Source organism: Pezoporus flaviventris, unplaced genomic scaffold, assembly GCF_033815535.1.
Source record: "Pezoporus flaviventris isolate CSIRO_AGI_PZ_B2104156 unplaced genomic scaffold, CSIRO_AGI_Pfla_v1 ptg000013l, whole genome shotgun sequence".
Lineage (NCBI taxonomy): Eukaryota > Metazoa > Chordata > Aves > Psittaciformes > Psittacidae > Pezoporus > Pezoporus flaviventris.
Window position 1 is genome coordinate 39,396,739 of NW_026892561.1, and position 13,513 is coordinate 39,410,251.

Consider the following 13,513-nt stretch of genomic DNA (forward strand, 5'->3'; position numbering starts at 1 on the left):
AGAATGGAATGTGAAACAATTTAGGATGTAGAATTTGTAATGCTTCTAATATATATATCTCATTAACATGGTGTGCTTTAAACATGTAATCACAGGTCGCTACAGTACGGAAACCAATTCATCTATCAGTCAATGCCACGAATGCTGTCTTTATGGCTGGACTTTGGAGCAAAAGCATATGAATGTGATAAAGGTAGAAGGTTCTTTCCCAGTACATATTTCCTGTGTCATGCTTTTGAATATATGATTGAGAGAGCAGTGAAGTATGTTTACAGTCCTTTGTTTAGACTTATAACCTGAGGTAATATGGAAACAAGGAAGTACTATTATTCTTTTAAACTACAGGATGTTAGTATGCAGGAGAGTTATTTATTTAAATTAAACCCTCCAGAATTTCTTTAAAAATATATAATGAGATAGCGTTGTTCCTTGGGTAACTTAAGTTGATAAACAGATTTAGGAAAAATCCTTGCATGTCACCTGCCATCTGAGTTTTCTCAGGAATAATGAATAGTGCTTTTGTATACACTTGCTACAGTAGAGTGTTAGGCTTTGGGGCTTTTTTTCCTATTTGTTTTTGTTCCAGTTGTTTAAGGAGTTTTGCTGAAATTTAAATGGAAGGGGGGGAGAGAAACAAAAAGAGGAGGAGCAGCATCAAGGCATATGAAACTACTCCCATAGATGCATTTTGGGTGAGAGTCTTTTGTACAAATGAAAAATGCAAACATTGCCTGCAGGTCTACAGTGAAGCAGACAGTTCTAGCTCCTTGATCTTGACTGAGTTCTATAGACAGGCCAACTAAATTTCGCTGCAGGCACATCAGATGCTGCTTTCTGTGTTGTTGATGTGCTTGCTACTCATGCTGGGCCCTCAGGGGCAGGCGTGGAGATAGGAGCAGAGGTGTTAATTTCATTCTTTGTAAAAAATTCCTTCATTTCCTCTCCACTGAAGAATCCTTTTACTGGGCACAAAAATGGAGTGTCGTTGAGTGCCATTGCATCACTTAAAACATCTATTATTCCTCAAATTTTAAGAGTGTAAATGAGAGCATTTCTAGTATTGTCTATTCTATGTTCTTGTTGTCTCTGCTTGTTTGTTTCCTGATATTCTGGTTAAATATGTTTCTGTACATATTTGATTTAAATAATTTCATCTTTCCAGTGGGGGGAAAAAAGGAGAATAATCTTGTCCCCTTGTGTTTTTCAGCTAGTCGTTCAGAACGTGTTCAAATGAAAAATGATTTAGCTAAAATAAATAAGGTGATTACAGAGCACACGAATCACCTGGCACCTTATCAGTTTCTGACAGCTTTTTCTCAGTTGATCTCCCGCATCTGCCATTCTCATGATGAAGTCTTCGCAGTTCTGATGGTGATTATTGCTAAAGTGTTTTTAGCCTATCCCCAGCAAGCAATGTGGATGATGACTGCTGTGTCCAAGGTACTTTTATAAATATAGCTACAGCTTTATTAAGCTTATAAAACTGCTTTCACTAGAGAGAGATGTGAATATTGCCTATTTTAAAGATGATAAGAAGGAATTAAGAGTTGCAGTAGCTGTCATAGTGTTATGGAACAGGATAGCAATGCTGACTGTAAAAGATGATATTGCAGTCAGACATTACAGATATTACAGTTTAGATATTACTGGTTTTCAGATTACTGTTCAGATATAACAGTTTAAATGTTCCAAATTAGAATGCTAACATGCATCCTGACTTGTATGATATATTAGGTAAGGAAGTTTGAACAAATAGCTGATGAATTGGGTAGTTATAGACAACAGATTTTGTTGGTTGTAGTAATTGTAGTAGTGCTTCCAGTTTAATAATCAAAACAATCAACTCTTTGCCTTGATTAAAATGAGGTAGATATACCTAGTATTACCTGGTGCTTGGTCATTCCATAGCAATTTGGAAAGCATGGTGCATGCTATTTCTTTAAGGCTGTTGAAGTAACAGTCAGGATACACTGGCATATTCTTGAGTATTTGCCTTTATGTTGTGGGACTCCCAAGAATGATTTCGGAAAGTAATAGCCCACACACACGCACCCCCCCTACACCTCCCCCAGTTGTAACACGTTAGTATTTTTTCAGGTACCAGATTTCAGTTGGAGAACATCCTGCTCCAATTATTAAATATGACAATCAGTAAGCAGCAAAAAGAATGTATTCATTATTGTGGGGTGTTAGGGGTTTTGGGGATTCTTTAATTGATATGACTGTTTTAATAAATTTTATCTTTCCTCTTTATTCCAGTCCTCTTACCCTATGCGTGTCAATAGATGTAAGGAAATTCTAAACAAAGCTATTCACATGAAGGAATCTTTAGGAAAATTTATCGGAGATGCAACACGCCTTACAGATAAGCTATTAGAGCTATGCAACAAACCGGTACTTACAAAAATAACCAAAGTAATGCATGTAGTATGGTAATTTAAAGATGTTATACAAAAGCTTCTTCTGACAGCCTTCATTAGCCAAATCTATACATGACAGCAATTTAACAGAGGCTACGCTAACTTGTAATTTTTTTTACTTTTATTTGCTTAATAAAAATATTATAAAACAGTGGAAAATAGCTCTAAATTGAGCACATAGCAAAGTATTTCAGTACATAATGGTACTTTTCACAGTGTGTAGGCTATATATTGTTTTCTGCTTTCATATATCATTCTGGCCCAGTAGCATTCACAGAGTTTTACTGTAAAAAGAGGCCAGTTGTGGTCTTTATGAGAAAATTAAATTGATAATAAAGGTAAAACTAACTAAATTCATTCATTATTCTGTGTTTACATTCTGTGTGAAAAATACTTATGACACAATGGCCAGATATGTTTTCTTTTGACCACTGCCTTTTAATTTGAAATTTAATTTGTCATTTTTTCTTATTACCATAAGCATTTATTATTATGTTATTCACTAGTTAATGCAAAATTGCAGTGAACTTTAGGTGTTTATTTTTAATATGTGAACATTTTTTTTTTCACAAGGTTGATGGAAACAGCTCAACATTAAGCATGAATATTCATTTCAAAACACTTAAGAGACTAGTAGAAGAGCATACATTCAGTGAAATTCTCATTCCCTTACAATCTGTAATGATACCAACTCTTCCTTCAATTCCTGGTACACATGCTAACCATGACCCTTTTCCTGGATGCTGGGCCTACATTGCAGGCTTTGATGATACGGTAAGCCTCTGGCTGGCAACTTGTTGAACAAATGTGGCTGCAAGCATATCTTGGTTCCCTAGTAATGGAGGAATGAGTAGGAAACTTTGTTATTACTTTTGTGGAAACTGGGTGGCTTATGTCATAACAACCTGAGACAGATACAGCCTCTTGATACTTCATTAAAGTTTTGGCCTGAGGTTATTGTGCTCTAGCACCATAGAAGTGCCAACATGATTGGTTTCAGTGGTTTATTACAGTTAGATGCTTTATTTTGTATGATCTGATAAAGGCCTTAATAAAGAATTTAATTATTTCCTTAGGTGGAAATTCTTGCCTCGCTTCAAAAGCCAAAAAAGATCACCTTAAAAGGTTCAGATGGGAAATCTTACATTATGATGTGTAAGCCAAAAGATGATCTAAGAAAAGACTGTCGGCTCATGGAATTCAACTCCCTTATTAATAAGGTTTGATGACTTAGATAATCAGAGGCATTATACTTATTGACCACAACAAAATGCTGAACTACCTAATAAAAATAAAAAACAAACCAAACGACTTGGACGCTTCATTAGGGACTGTAGTGGTAGGACAAAGGATAGTGGGTTCAAACTTAAACAGGGGAAGTTAAGGTTAGATATAAGGAAGAAATTCACTACTCTGAGGGTGGTAAGGCACTGGAACAGGTTGCCCAAGGAAGTTGTTCCATCCCTGGCAGTGTTCAAGGCCAGATTAGATGGAATCTTCGGTGACATGGTTTAGCATGTGGTGTCCCTGCCCATGGCAAGGTGGTTGGAACTAGGTGATCTTAAGGTCCTTTCCAACCCTAATTATTCTATGATTCTAACTTACTTTGAGATAAAGCTTACTGGAAGAAAAGTCGGCTATTGCAAAATACCTTATTTAAGCAGAAATTGGTAGCAATTGGTAATGTGTAACTTCTTATGGACTTGTGGAAGCAATAACAAAGCATAACATTTTGCCAAAACAATTGTTTATTCCAGAAAAAAAATAGAGGAGAGGTTACTTATATTAAATAAGTAACTGCAGTCTTTCTGCTGTCATACTTCATATTTCTTATTCAGAATTTTCTAATATTTTCTATAAGTAGGTAAATTCTTATTTCCATGCTAAAAGTGTTTCCATTCTTCTTTCTTCAGTTACAATTTGTTTCTTAGCAATATACTTCAGGATAAAGTACCATGTTTCCCATGATGTTCAAGCATCTCTGATAGCATCTCCATAACACTAAAATACTTCCTTTAGTTACTCTGCTTAAGGGATTAAAGCCTTGTGAAAGTTGCGCAAGTTACAAATTCTACTGCAAAATTCTGTTTTAAATTTCTCTGGAGAACAGATGAACATTTTGCTTGTATTTGACCTACTGCAGACAGTGAAGCTTAGTTTTTTAAATTCTGGATCATGTAATTAGAAAATAGATATAGGATGGTTAATGTTAATGATACATTTTAATCCTGTCTGTTATCTGCTAATCTCGTTTTTCCTTTTGGAATAGTGCTTAAGAAAAGATGCGGAGTCACGTAGGCGAGAACTCCATATTAGAACCTACGCAGTTATTCCATTAAATGATGAATGTGGCATAATTGAATGGGTGAACAATACCGCTGGTTTGAGAAATATCCTGATAAAACTTTATAAGGAGAAAGGTAAAGAAATATATTAGACTGTAGTGATACTTACTTTCTTTAAAGAGCTTGTATCTTAATTGGTAATGAGACAGACAGCAAGGATCAGACTAAAATCTAGGAAGATGCAGTTGTGTACATTTAACTATCTGCAGTATATTATTATTCATATGTGTGGTAGACTTAAATGGAAGAGAATTGATGCTTGCATTGAGCAAGTTCCTTACAAGAACTGATAACACTATCATCTTAATATATTATTTTATACAATGATATAAATAATTTCATCAGCAGTGCCAACAGCATTGTCGTTTATGTGCAGAACTGAATAACAGAAGAAACTGTGGACTTCTTCTGTTTTTCATTTCCATTACATTCGTGTGAGATAATTAAGATAATTCATAACTAAATCAAGGTTGATAGTACAGTAACTTCCAGGGAGATCAGATTTCTTTTTATTTCTTGTTAACAAAGCAACTTTTTGGTCAGTACAAGAAAGTTTGGGGCAAAATGTCATGCATACTTTGTATGTATGTATGCAGAAAGCTGCAACTTTGGAACTCCAAACAGCTCATCAATATCTGAATATATCTCTGAATACAATGAATGGCTTTATGAGGGTGGTTTTGGTTTGGTTTGATTTGGGCTTTTTGTGCATGTGTGTTCTACCCATCTCACTCCATTGTGGTCTGGCAAACAAGCCACAGGTTTTACCAGTCTTCTCTTTTAGTTGACATGATGAATTTTTTATTTCATCTTTATGGAGATAATTATCTTCTCTAAAATACCATATTGTAGTAGTATGGATAAGGCTTTATATTTGGGGATTTCTTTTACCTAACTGGGGAGGTCTATTACAGGTATCTACATGACTGGAAAAGAATTGCGTCAGCATATGCTTCCAAAAACAGCACCTTTGCCTGAAAAGCTGAAAATGTTCAAAGAAGTCCTTCTGCCTCGTCATCCTCCTCTCTTCCATGAATGGTTTCTTAGAACTTTTCCTGATCCTACTTCATGGTGAGTGACTGGAATTGGGTTAGCTCAAGAATACTTAGTGTATTTTCACTAAATGTTGCTGATTCTACTGGTAAAGACTGATAACCCAAGAGGTGACTTAGACCTATCTGGTTCTCATTTCTGCAGGTACAACAGTAGGTCAGCCTATTGCCGTTCTGTTGCAGTTATGTCAATGGTAGGTTACATACTTGGTCTAGGAGATCGTCATGGTGAAAACATCCTGTTTGATTCTTTGACTGGTGAATGTGTGCATGTGGATTTCAACTGCCTTTTCAATAAGGTGAGAAATGCCACTTGCTGAACTTGCTTTTTTTTATTTTTTATTTTTTTTGCATGCAAGGAATTCAGAGATTTCTACTGGCTGCATGGTTGAGTTTTTTTCCACTTCTTTTACTTGAATATATCTGTTGTGTTCTCTCTGAGTCTGTTTCTTACTTATATTCAACAGTTTGGGATATGTGAGCAGTATATGATTGTTGTATATGCTGCATTAACGAAAGCCAACTTTTTGATTTAGCCGATATCAGACGAGCTTATGTGGATACACTGAAATAGCCCAGATTTTAGAATATTCATATTTTGTAACTCTCCTCTCTCCAGTACCACCCTCCAAACAAAGCTGTAATTGCTATATTCAGAATTCTGCTGCTGTGAAAAGTTTCTTAGCTTTTCTCACACAAATTCAGCAAAAAATTCCAATGGTTCTGTAAAAATAAACAGCAGAAATTGTGGCCAGAGTAGGATTTGGAGTTTTGGTGTTTATGTTGAAAGATACTTCTTGTGTTGGACATGTGCCCTTTTAAATTCAAGTAGCATAGAGTTATTGTTAGTTCTCCAGACTCTTGATCTGAGCAAGTATCTCTTAGCAGCTAGGAAACTGCCACTGACGATAATGGGGGAAAAAACCTGAACACAAAGAAAATGTTACCCTTTATTTTAATAATGCTTAAAACACTTAGAGCATACCCTCTTTTATCAATGTAAAGGGAGAAACTTTTGAAGTTCCGGAAATTGTCCCTTTCCGTCTCACTCACAATATGGTTAATGGAATGGGCCCAATGGGAACAGAAGGTCTCTTCCGAAGAGCTTGTGAAGTCACAATGAGGCTTATGCGTGATCAAAGGGAACCTCTAATGAGGTAGGGCAACTGGTTTTGCTACAAACTCTAAAAAAGCTGTCTGTAGTCTAAACATCTGAAACAGTAACTCCTAGTGAATATGCCAGTTCCAGCACATGCCTGTCATGCAGCTCAGTCTTACTATGCCATTTAGTTAAATATAAAATATAAATATTCAGTGCTTACTTTAGACTCCCATCAGTGTTCTTGTTTTGAAAAATAAATGTGTATCTTATCATTTTTAAACTTTCTTTATTTAGTGTCTTAAAGACTTTTCTCCATGATCCTCTTGTGGAATGGAGTAAACCCATTAAAGGGAACACAAAAGCCCAGGTGAATGAAACTGGAGAAGTTGTCAATGAAAAGGTTAGTTTAAAACAAGCATAGCATTAAGGTATTCAAATGTCCCTTATGGCTGCAAGTTACGTATTTTCTAATTGCAACTTTAACTGTCTTGTTTCAGGGTTTTTTGTTTTATTGTTGCTTGGGGTTTTTTGTGAGGTTTTTTCTTTAATTTAAAAATTCCTGTGGTTGTTTCTTGATTAGCTCTGTGTTCATCATTTTTATCCATAAAGAGACTATTTATATTGACAGAAAATGTAATTTAGCTGCTAAAGAACCAAACAAAATAGAGCCTATATGTATTTAGTACTGCTAAATAAAGGACAATATCAACAGAAGCAATGGGATAGGTGAGACTCTTCCTACCCCTCAATCTGACCGTTGCACTGTACTCCAGATTGACAGTGATTGTAACATCTGGAGTCTTTTCCATGCATTTTTTTGGTGCTTTTCATGTGTGCCTTGTTACGTGACAAGGAAGACTTGGTTAAAAGTAGGATTACATATGTACTGCTTCTTTTGTAGCTGCTGATAAATTGTTCATCCAAAATACAGTTTGCACAACCTGTAATATTTGTTCTCTTTCCCCTTTTCAAAAGTTCTGATTTGCTGCTTCTTGTTTTAAAGGGAATATTTAGTGAAAATAAATATCTGTAATAGCAGATAAAACTTAGGGAGTACTGAAAAACATGGGAGCTAAGATAAGGACAAGCTACGGTACTGAAGCTATATAACAAGACAGAACTTGCTGTTTGAGCACAGAAAATCTCCTGGCCTTCAGTTACTAAACTGGCTGTGTCTACAGAACTTTTATTTTAGTTACAGGGCCTCCCACATAGTTTTTACCTTAACTGTTTTATATTGGATAGTTGCCAACATTATGCTTGAGCTTTAAAGGAAAATGTGTGTGTATAACTGGTATGAACTATCTACTTTAGTGGAGCCCAGAACAGCTCATTTTGAGTTGTTTCCCACACAACTTGTTACTAGACAGCTTCATTTTTAGTTGCTCATAAATTTGGCCTGAATGTTCCAGTCCTAGGTATTTTCATGATTTTATCCAGAATTCCAGGAAAAAGGCTGGGAAATTTTTGCATTTATTTGAAAGTAATTGTATGAAATAAAGCATTCTAACATTTTCAAATACGTTTGCATAGCTTTTTCAGTCTTCTCTGGTAAATTTTATCTGTAAAAATGTAAGGCAATATCTATTACTTAACTAACATCCATTTTCAAGAATTATTTTTAAAAGCAGGTATCCTTTATTTTCAAAGTAACTGATGTAGACATCTGGGTTTTGTATTAAATTAACATATAGATTTCAAATGCATCCCAATAAATACTTATTTTAAGAAGTGGAACTTCATGGATATTAGTAAATCATTTTTTTTTTTTCCTTTCCTTTGTTTTCAGGCCAAAACCCATGTCCTTGATATAGAACAACGACTGCAAGGTGTCATTAAGACTAGAAACAGAATAAAAGGATTACCCTTATCTATCGAAGGGCATGTTCATTACCTTATTCAAGAAGCAAGTGATGACAACCTCCTCTGCCAGATGTATATGGGCTGGGCTCCATATATGTGAAAATTGTTCATTTTGGAGCAATTGAACTATTCACAAGCCATGTAGCTATAATATTCTTGAAGGTATTAATCAGTGGTAACTGGTTACTTGTGTTTGATTTCTGATTTTAAGCAGCAGAACAATCTTAGGCTCAATCCAAAATCTTTGTAAAATATATGATACACTTGCAAGTATGTTAAGAATACACTCACACATGTGTAAGGTGTTACAACTTACGTTTTGTATACATATAGAAAACAGTACATGGGAACTGCTTAAAAATTAGACTGCAAATCTCTGCAAGTTTCTTAGCCTGACTATATGAAAAATTTTCACAATGTTGACATAATGCACTCTATAAAGTACTGTATATTTTTGGAAAGATTTTTCTTATCTTTGTTAAAGTTTTCTACTGATACGTCATAAAGGATTTTTTCAACTTATTTTACCAATAGTTCAGGTCTTTCTAAAAATAATTACTGTTTTGTTTCAGCACTAGACCTTGAATTTTGTTTAACTTGGACTTCTTTTTCCATGTGGCCTTGCTGTATCTATGCTGTATTTTTGGATCTTAAATCTTGCCATGAAGAAACTGATGCAGTGTTACAATGTACTGAAACTTACCTTCCTGAAGGAAATGACACAAAGCTGGGAGTTAGAGGATCCTGAGAGTATGAGTGTCATGCCACCGTTACAGCATCTGTGACTTTAATGTATATTCAGGTGCCTGAGTTCTGGACATGGTCGGGCCTTCCCTCCTTCTAAAAAGTGTGGCTATAGGTACTATTTTTGAGACTCCATTTCACAAAAAGTGTTTTGACATGGACAAGAACAGACTAATTTAGCATGGTCAGAAGGCTGGTTCTAACTTACAAGTAATGCTTGCTTCTCTAGGCATCCAAATTGTAGGGAAAGCGACTGGGGGAGGGGCAGAATAGGGAATAATTACACTCTTATCTTACAGTCGGTTATCATTAGAATCTTTGTGCTGTATCTTTGTTTCTGTTCTGAGAGACAAAGAACACTCTTAGTGTTTGATGACAATGATGCTGTAAGTTTTGGTTCAGCTGCACTCCAGCCACGTTGGAGAGTGTAAAATTAAATAATGTATTTACACTGGGTTTGTTGCTCCGGGCCATCAGTGAGTAATTTTCCACAAGCGTTATCGCGCTCTCCAAATCGTGAGGGTTTGTTTCTAAACCAGGCCTGCGGGCGGGGCGGTTGGGTCTGAGGGCGGAGCGCCGCTGATGCGAGGCAGGGAGGGAGGAAGGGGTGTAGCCAACGGCCGCGCCGCTCTGCGCGCCGCTCTCGATGGTCGGCGCGAGGCGCTCTGCGCGCCGCTCTGTGGCGCGGGCGGCCCGGCTGTCAGAGCGGCGCGCCGGAAGGAGGGCGGAGCGTGGCCCGCGTTTGTTTGGGTCCGGTGGAGCTGCGAGGGCGGCAGATCGGTGGCCATGGGGGTCCCCAAATTCTACCGGTGGATCTCGGAGCGGTACCCCTGCCTCAGCCAGGTGCTGAAGGAGCATCAGGTAAGCTGTGAGCGGAGCGCCACTATCTGCCATGCGCCGGGGCGGAGGAGGGGGTCCTGCCTGGCCCCTCGACGGGGTGAGGGTCTCCCCGTCCGGGCTTGCCTGGGCCAGGCTGGCGCGACTGCGCCTCAGCCGAGGCCGGCTCGCCGAGAGGTGGGAAAGCGTAGGGGTGGCGGCTGCGCCTCAGCGAGACCCGCATCTCGAAGCGGTCGAAAGTCGCGGGGTATCGGCGGACTGGCGGTATCTGGGAAGCGGGCGAGGATTTCGGTGCTCCCCGAAAACCTCAGTATCCTCCCTAAACTCGCCGTGAGCGCACAGCGGTGTCGGGAGCCTGCCGCTGGAGGCCAGCGGCGCGGATATTTGCGCTCTTTGTTACACGCAAGTAATGTTTTCGGAAGCACCTGAACCCGAAAGCGCGCTGTTTGTCCAAGAATCGACCCGACCGGATTCGGCTTCTGTGTCCCCGGCCCGGTCGGCTCTCTGCCGCGGCTCCTCAGCGCCCGGCGGCCCGACACCCCTCTGTACCAGACGATCGGAGTTGCGTCGTTACCGGGCTCATTAAAGTTATTGCTGGTGACGAGGAATAGCAGAGTAATGACGAGTTTTACAGCTCTGCTGCATTTCCTTGTTGTTGTAGGAGTGGGACATTTTGTGTTAGTAGCAAAACCAAAGGAGTATGTTAAAGCCTGAGAAGGGAAAGGCTCAGATAGTGCTTTTAAGAGGGGAAAATAAGTCTTGTTTTCAGAGAAGTCATGTTTGGTATCAGTCAGACATCAGCTCTTAACTTTTCATAATCATTTTCAGTTAGCGTTATGGATATTGTTTAATAGTCTGAATAAGGGTGCTCTGAAATGAGTTGGGTGATTGAAGGCATGTTTGATTGTTAGTATGTTGTTCCTAAACAGCATTTTAAAGGATTAAACAGATGTTGTGTCAATATATCTAAGATGTCCTGCTCAAGTCATACCAAACCTGGATGTTTGACCTTTCTAGTTTCAAAGTAGTTTTCAAAGCTTGGGTCTTTGTTTATGGTTTATTGGATTTCCCAACTATGTCTTATACTGTCTGTGTAGCAAGGCGGCAGCAGTGTATGCTGGCTTTTCAACTGTTTTGTTAAAAACCTGGGCTGCTCACTGAAATTTGTGCTAGCTTTAAACTTGTGGTGAAGAATTGTGGCCCACTGAGGAGTCAGTCTAACGAGGGGATTGTATCCATGATGCTTTCTGAAAGAGGCTGTTAGAGCTCCTAGAATAAACAGAATGCACAACTCAACCTTACATGCTAATGTCATTGTCTAGTTAGTCTTTCTGAAGACTAAATGATGTTAGCTTATATGGAATTCTTGCTCTCTAAAACAGAAAACACCTAGATTGTTATCTGTGATACTAAGCTTCAGCAGTAGCACACTAGAGCACAAGCCATATGAGGAGCATCTGAGGGAACTGGCGTTGTTTAGTCTGGAGAAGGGAAGGCTTAGGCTAGACTTTATCACTCTCTACAAAATACGTGGAAAGTCAGTCTCTTCTCCCAAGTAACAAGTGATAGGACAAGAGGAAATGGCCTCAAGCTGCGCCAGGGGAGGTTTAGACTGGATATTAGGAAAAAGTTTTTCACAAAAAAAGTGGTCAGACATTGGAACAGGCTGCCCAGGGCAGTGGTGGAATCGCCATCCTTGGAAGTGTTCAAAAACAGTGTAGATGAGGCCCTCAGTGGTATTATTTAGTGGTGGACTTGGCAGTCTTGGAGTAATGGTTGAATTTGATAATCTTAAAGGTCTTTTCCAGCCTAGTTGGAAACCCTATTCTTCCTTTTCTCTGCCAGACAACTTGAATATACCGACTGACAGAAACCAGCATCTAGATTAGGTTCTTTGTTTGCTATTACAGAAAAAAATACCCAGAATAAAAGGCAATACCTATGTAAAACACATGATTTTTAAATCATATTGTAGCCATGCTTCCTTAAAGTTCATCTGTTTTCCATATATATGTTGCATATAAAAGCTTTAGTTTTCAACTCTTTAGAATGTTGCCTGTGCAGTGCCCCACTCTCTTCTTATCTGAAAGTGGTGCCTTTGTGACTGATGTGGCGTGTGAGCATGTTGAGAGCAGTTTGGATACTGAATTTGACTGCAGTGGAGATCATTATGCACAACAGAAGACTAATTATTGAATGTGACTTAAGGTCCTTCTCAGTCCTGCCTGTTGTTTCTTCTCTTCATCTGCTTTCTGAAACAGTTGTTTCTCATATGTCTGGATGTTTAAATACAAGTCCAACAACATGCCTTTCAAAATTATATAAAAATAAGTCATGAGTAAATCATGAAAAGTTAGCAGTGCCTTTTTCAACTTGAAATGACAGGAGGATTTTTATGTATAGTCATATTGGTGGATTAAAGAATAGATTAGTTTATTGTAAATTGCTGTTGTGCATGTTGGGGGGATTTTGGTAACAAAAAATGATAAATAATGACTCTCTTGCTGTATACTTTTAACAGTGTTTCTGCTGTATGTGTTGCTTGTGTACATCTGTTCAGCTGACTTGCTTCACTGGGAAAATAGAAATATCAGATTGCAAACCAGTCAAGATATTCTTAGCCCATTGGTGTACAGTAGGTTCCAGCGCTTCCCACCGCAGCTTGTTTCCAGACTTCATTACTCTTGGCTACACCTTGAGCAGTGATTACGTTGCTTCAGCTGTCACCAAGTAGATACTAACTCTGGCTTTTGTAGATTCCAGAATTTGACAACCTATACCTGGACATGAACGGCATTATACATCAGTGTTCCCATCCAAATGATGATGATGTTCACTTCAGAATCTCAGAAGATAAGATTTTTGCTGACATTTTTCACTATTTGGAAGTACTGTTTCGCATCATTAAACCAAGGAAGGTTTTCTTCATGGCAGTTGATGGAGTAGCTCCAAGAGCTAAAATGAATCAGCAGCGTGGGAGACGTTTTAGGTGAGAATATTTGTTCTGACTCTGTCTTGAGGAGAGTAAATGCTTAAAAAAAAATACTAAACGGTATGCCATGAAATGGTTGATGAGAAAATGAACATGAGCCGGCAGTGTGCGCTTGCAGCCCAGAAAGCCAACCATATCCTGGGCTGCATCAAAAGGAG

General features: G+C 38.4%; 2 protein-coding genes across 10 annotated transcripts in view; both read left to right on the forward strand.

Moving 5' to 3' along the window:
* The window catches only part of ATR (ATR serine/threonine kinase), a 41,717-nt gene extending 32,285 nt beyond the window's left edge, over positions 1–9,432 (forward strand). Inside the window, exons 37-47 of the mRNA XM_061452905.1 lie at positions 96–193; positions 1,208–1,440; positions 2,260–2,394; positions 2,994–3,194; positions 3,497–3,640; positions 4,690–4,840; positions 5,680–5,836; positions 5,963–6,116; positions 6,823–6,974; positions 7,214–7,319; positions 8,709–9,432. Coding sequence (XP_061308889.1) covers positions 96–193; positions 1,208–1,440; positions 2,260–2,394; positions 2,994–3,194; positions 3,497–3,640; positions 4,690–4,840; positions 5,680–5,836; positions 5,963–6,116; positions 6,823–6,974; positions 7,214–7,319; positions 8,709–8,882 — 1,705 coding nt within the window. The 3' untranslated portion in view covers positions 8,883–9,432. The remainder of the gene's footprint in view (positions 1–95; positions 194–1,207; positions 1,441–2,259; positions 2,395–2,993; positions 3,195–3,496; positions 3,641–4,689; positions 4,841–5,679; positions 5,837–5,962; positions 6,117–6,822; positions 6,975–7,213; positions 7,320–8,708) is intronic.
* Positions 9,433–10,216: 784 nt separating this feature from the next.
* The window catches only part of XRN1 (5'-3' exoribonuclease 1), a 38,171-nt gene continuing 34,874 nt past the window's right edge, over positions 10,217–13,513 (forward strand). For 4 of the 9 annotated variants that reach the window (XM_061452906.1, XM_061452910.1, XM_061452907.1 and 1 more), the window contains exons 1-2: positions 10,221–10,387; positions 13,120–13,352. In XM_061452906.1, coding sequence (XP_061308890.1) covers positions 10,313–10,387; positions 13,120–13,352 — 308 coding nt within the window. In that variant the 5' untranslated portion in view covers positions 10,221–10,312. Of the gene's footprint in view, positions 10,388–13,119; positions 13,353–13,513 lie in introns of all 9 variants that reach the window. The other 5 variants (XR_009743258.1, XM_061452915.1, XM_061452912.1 and 2 more) reach the window with 4 other exon arrangements.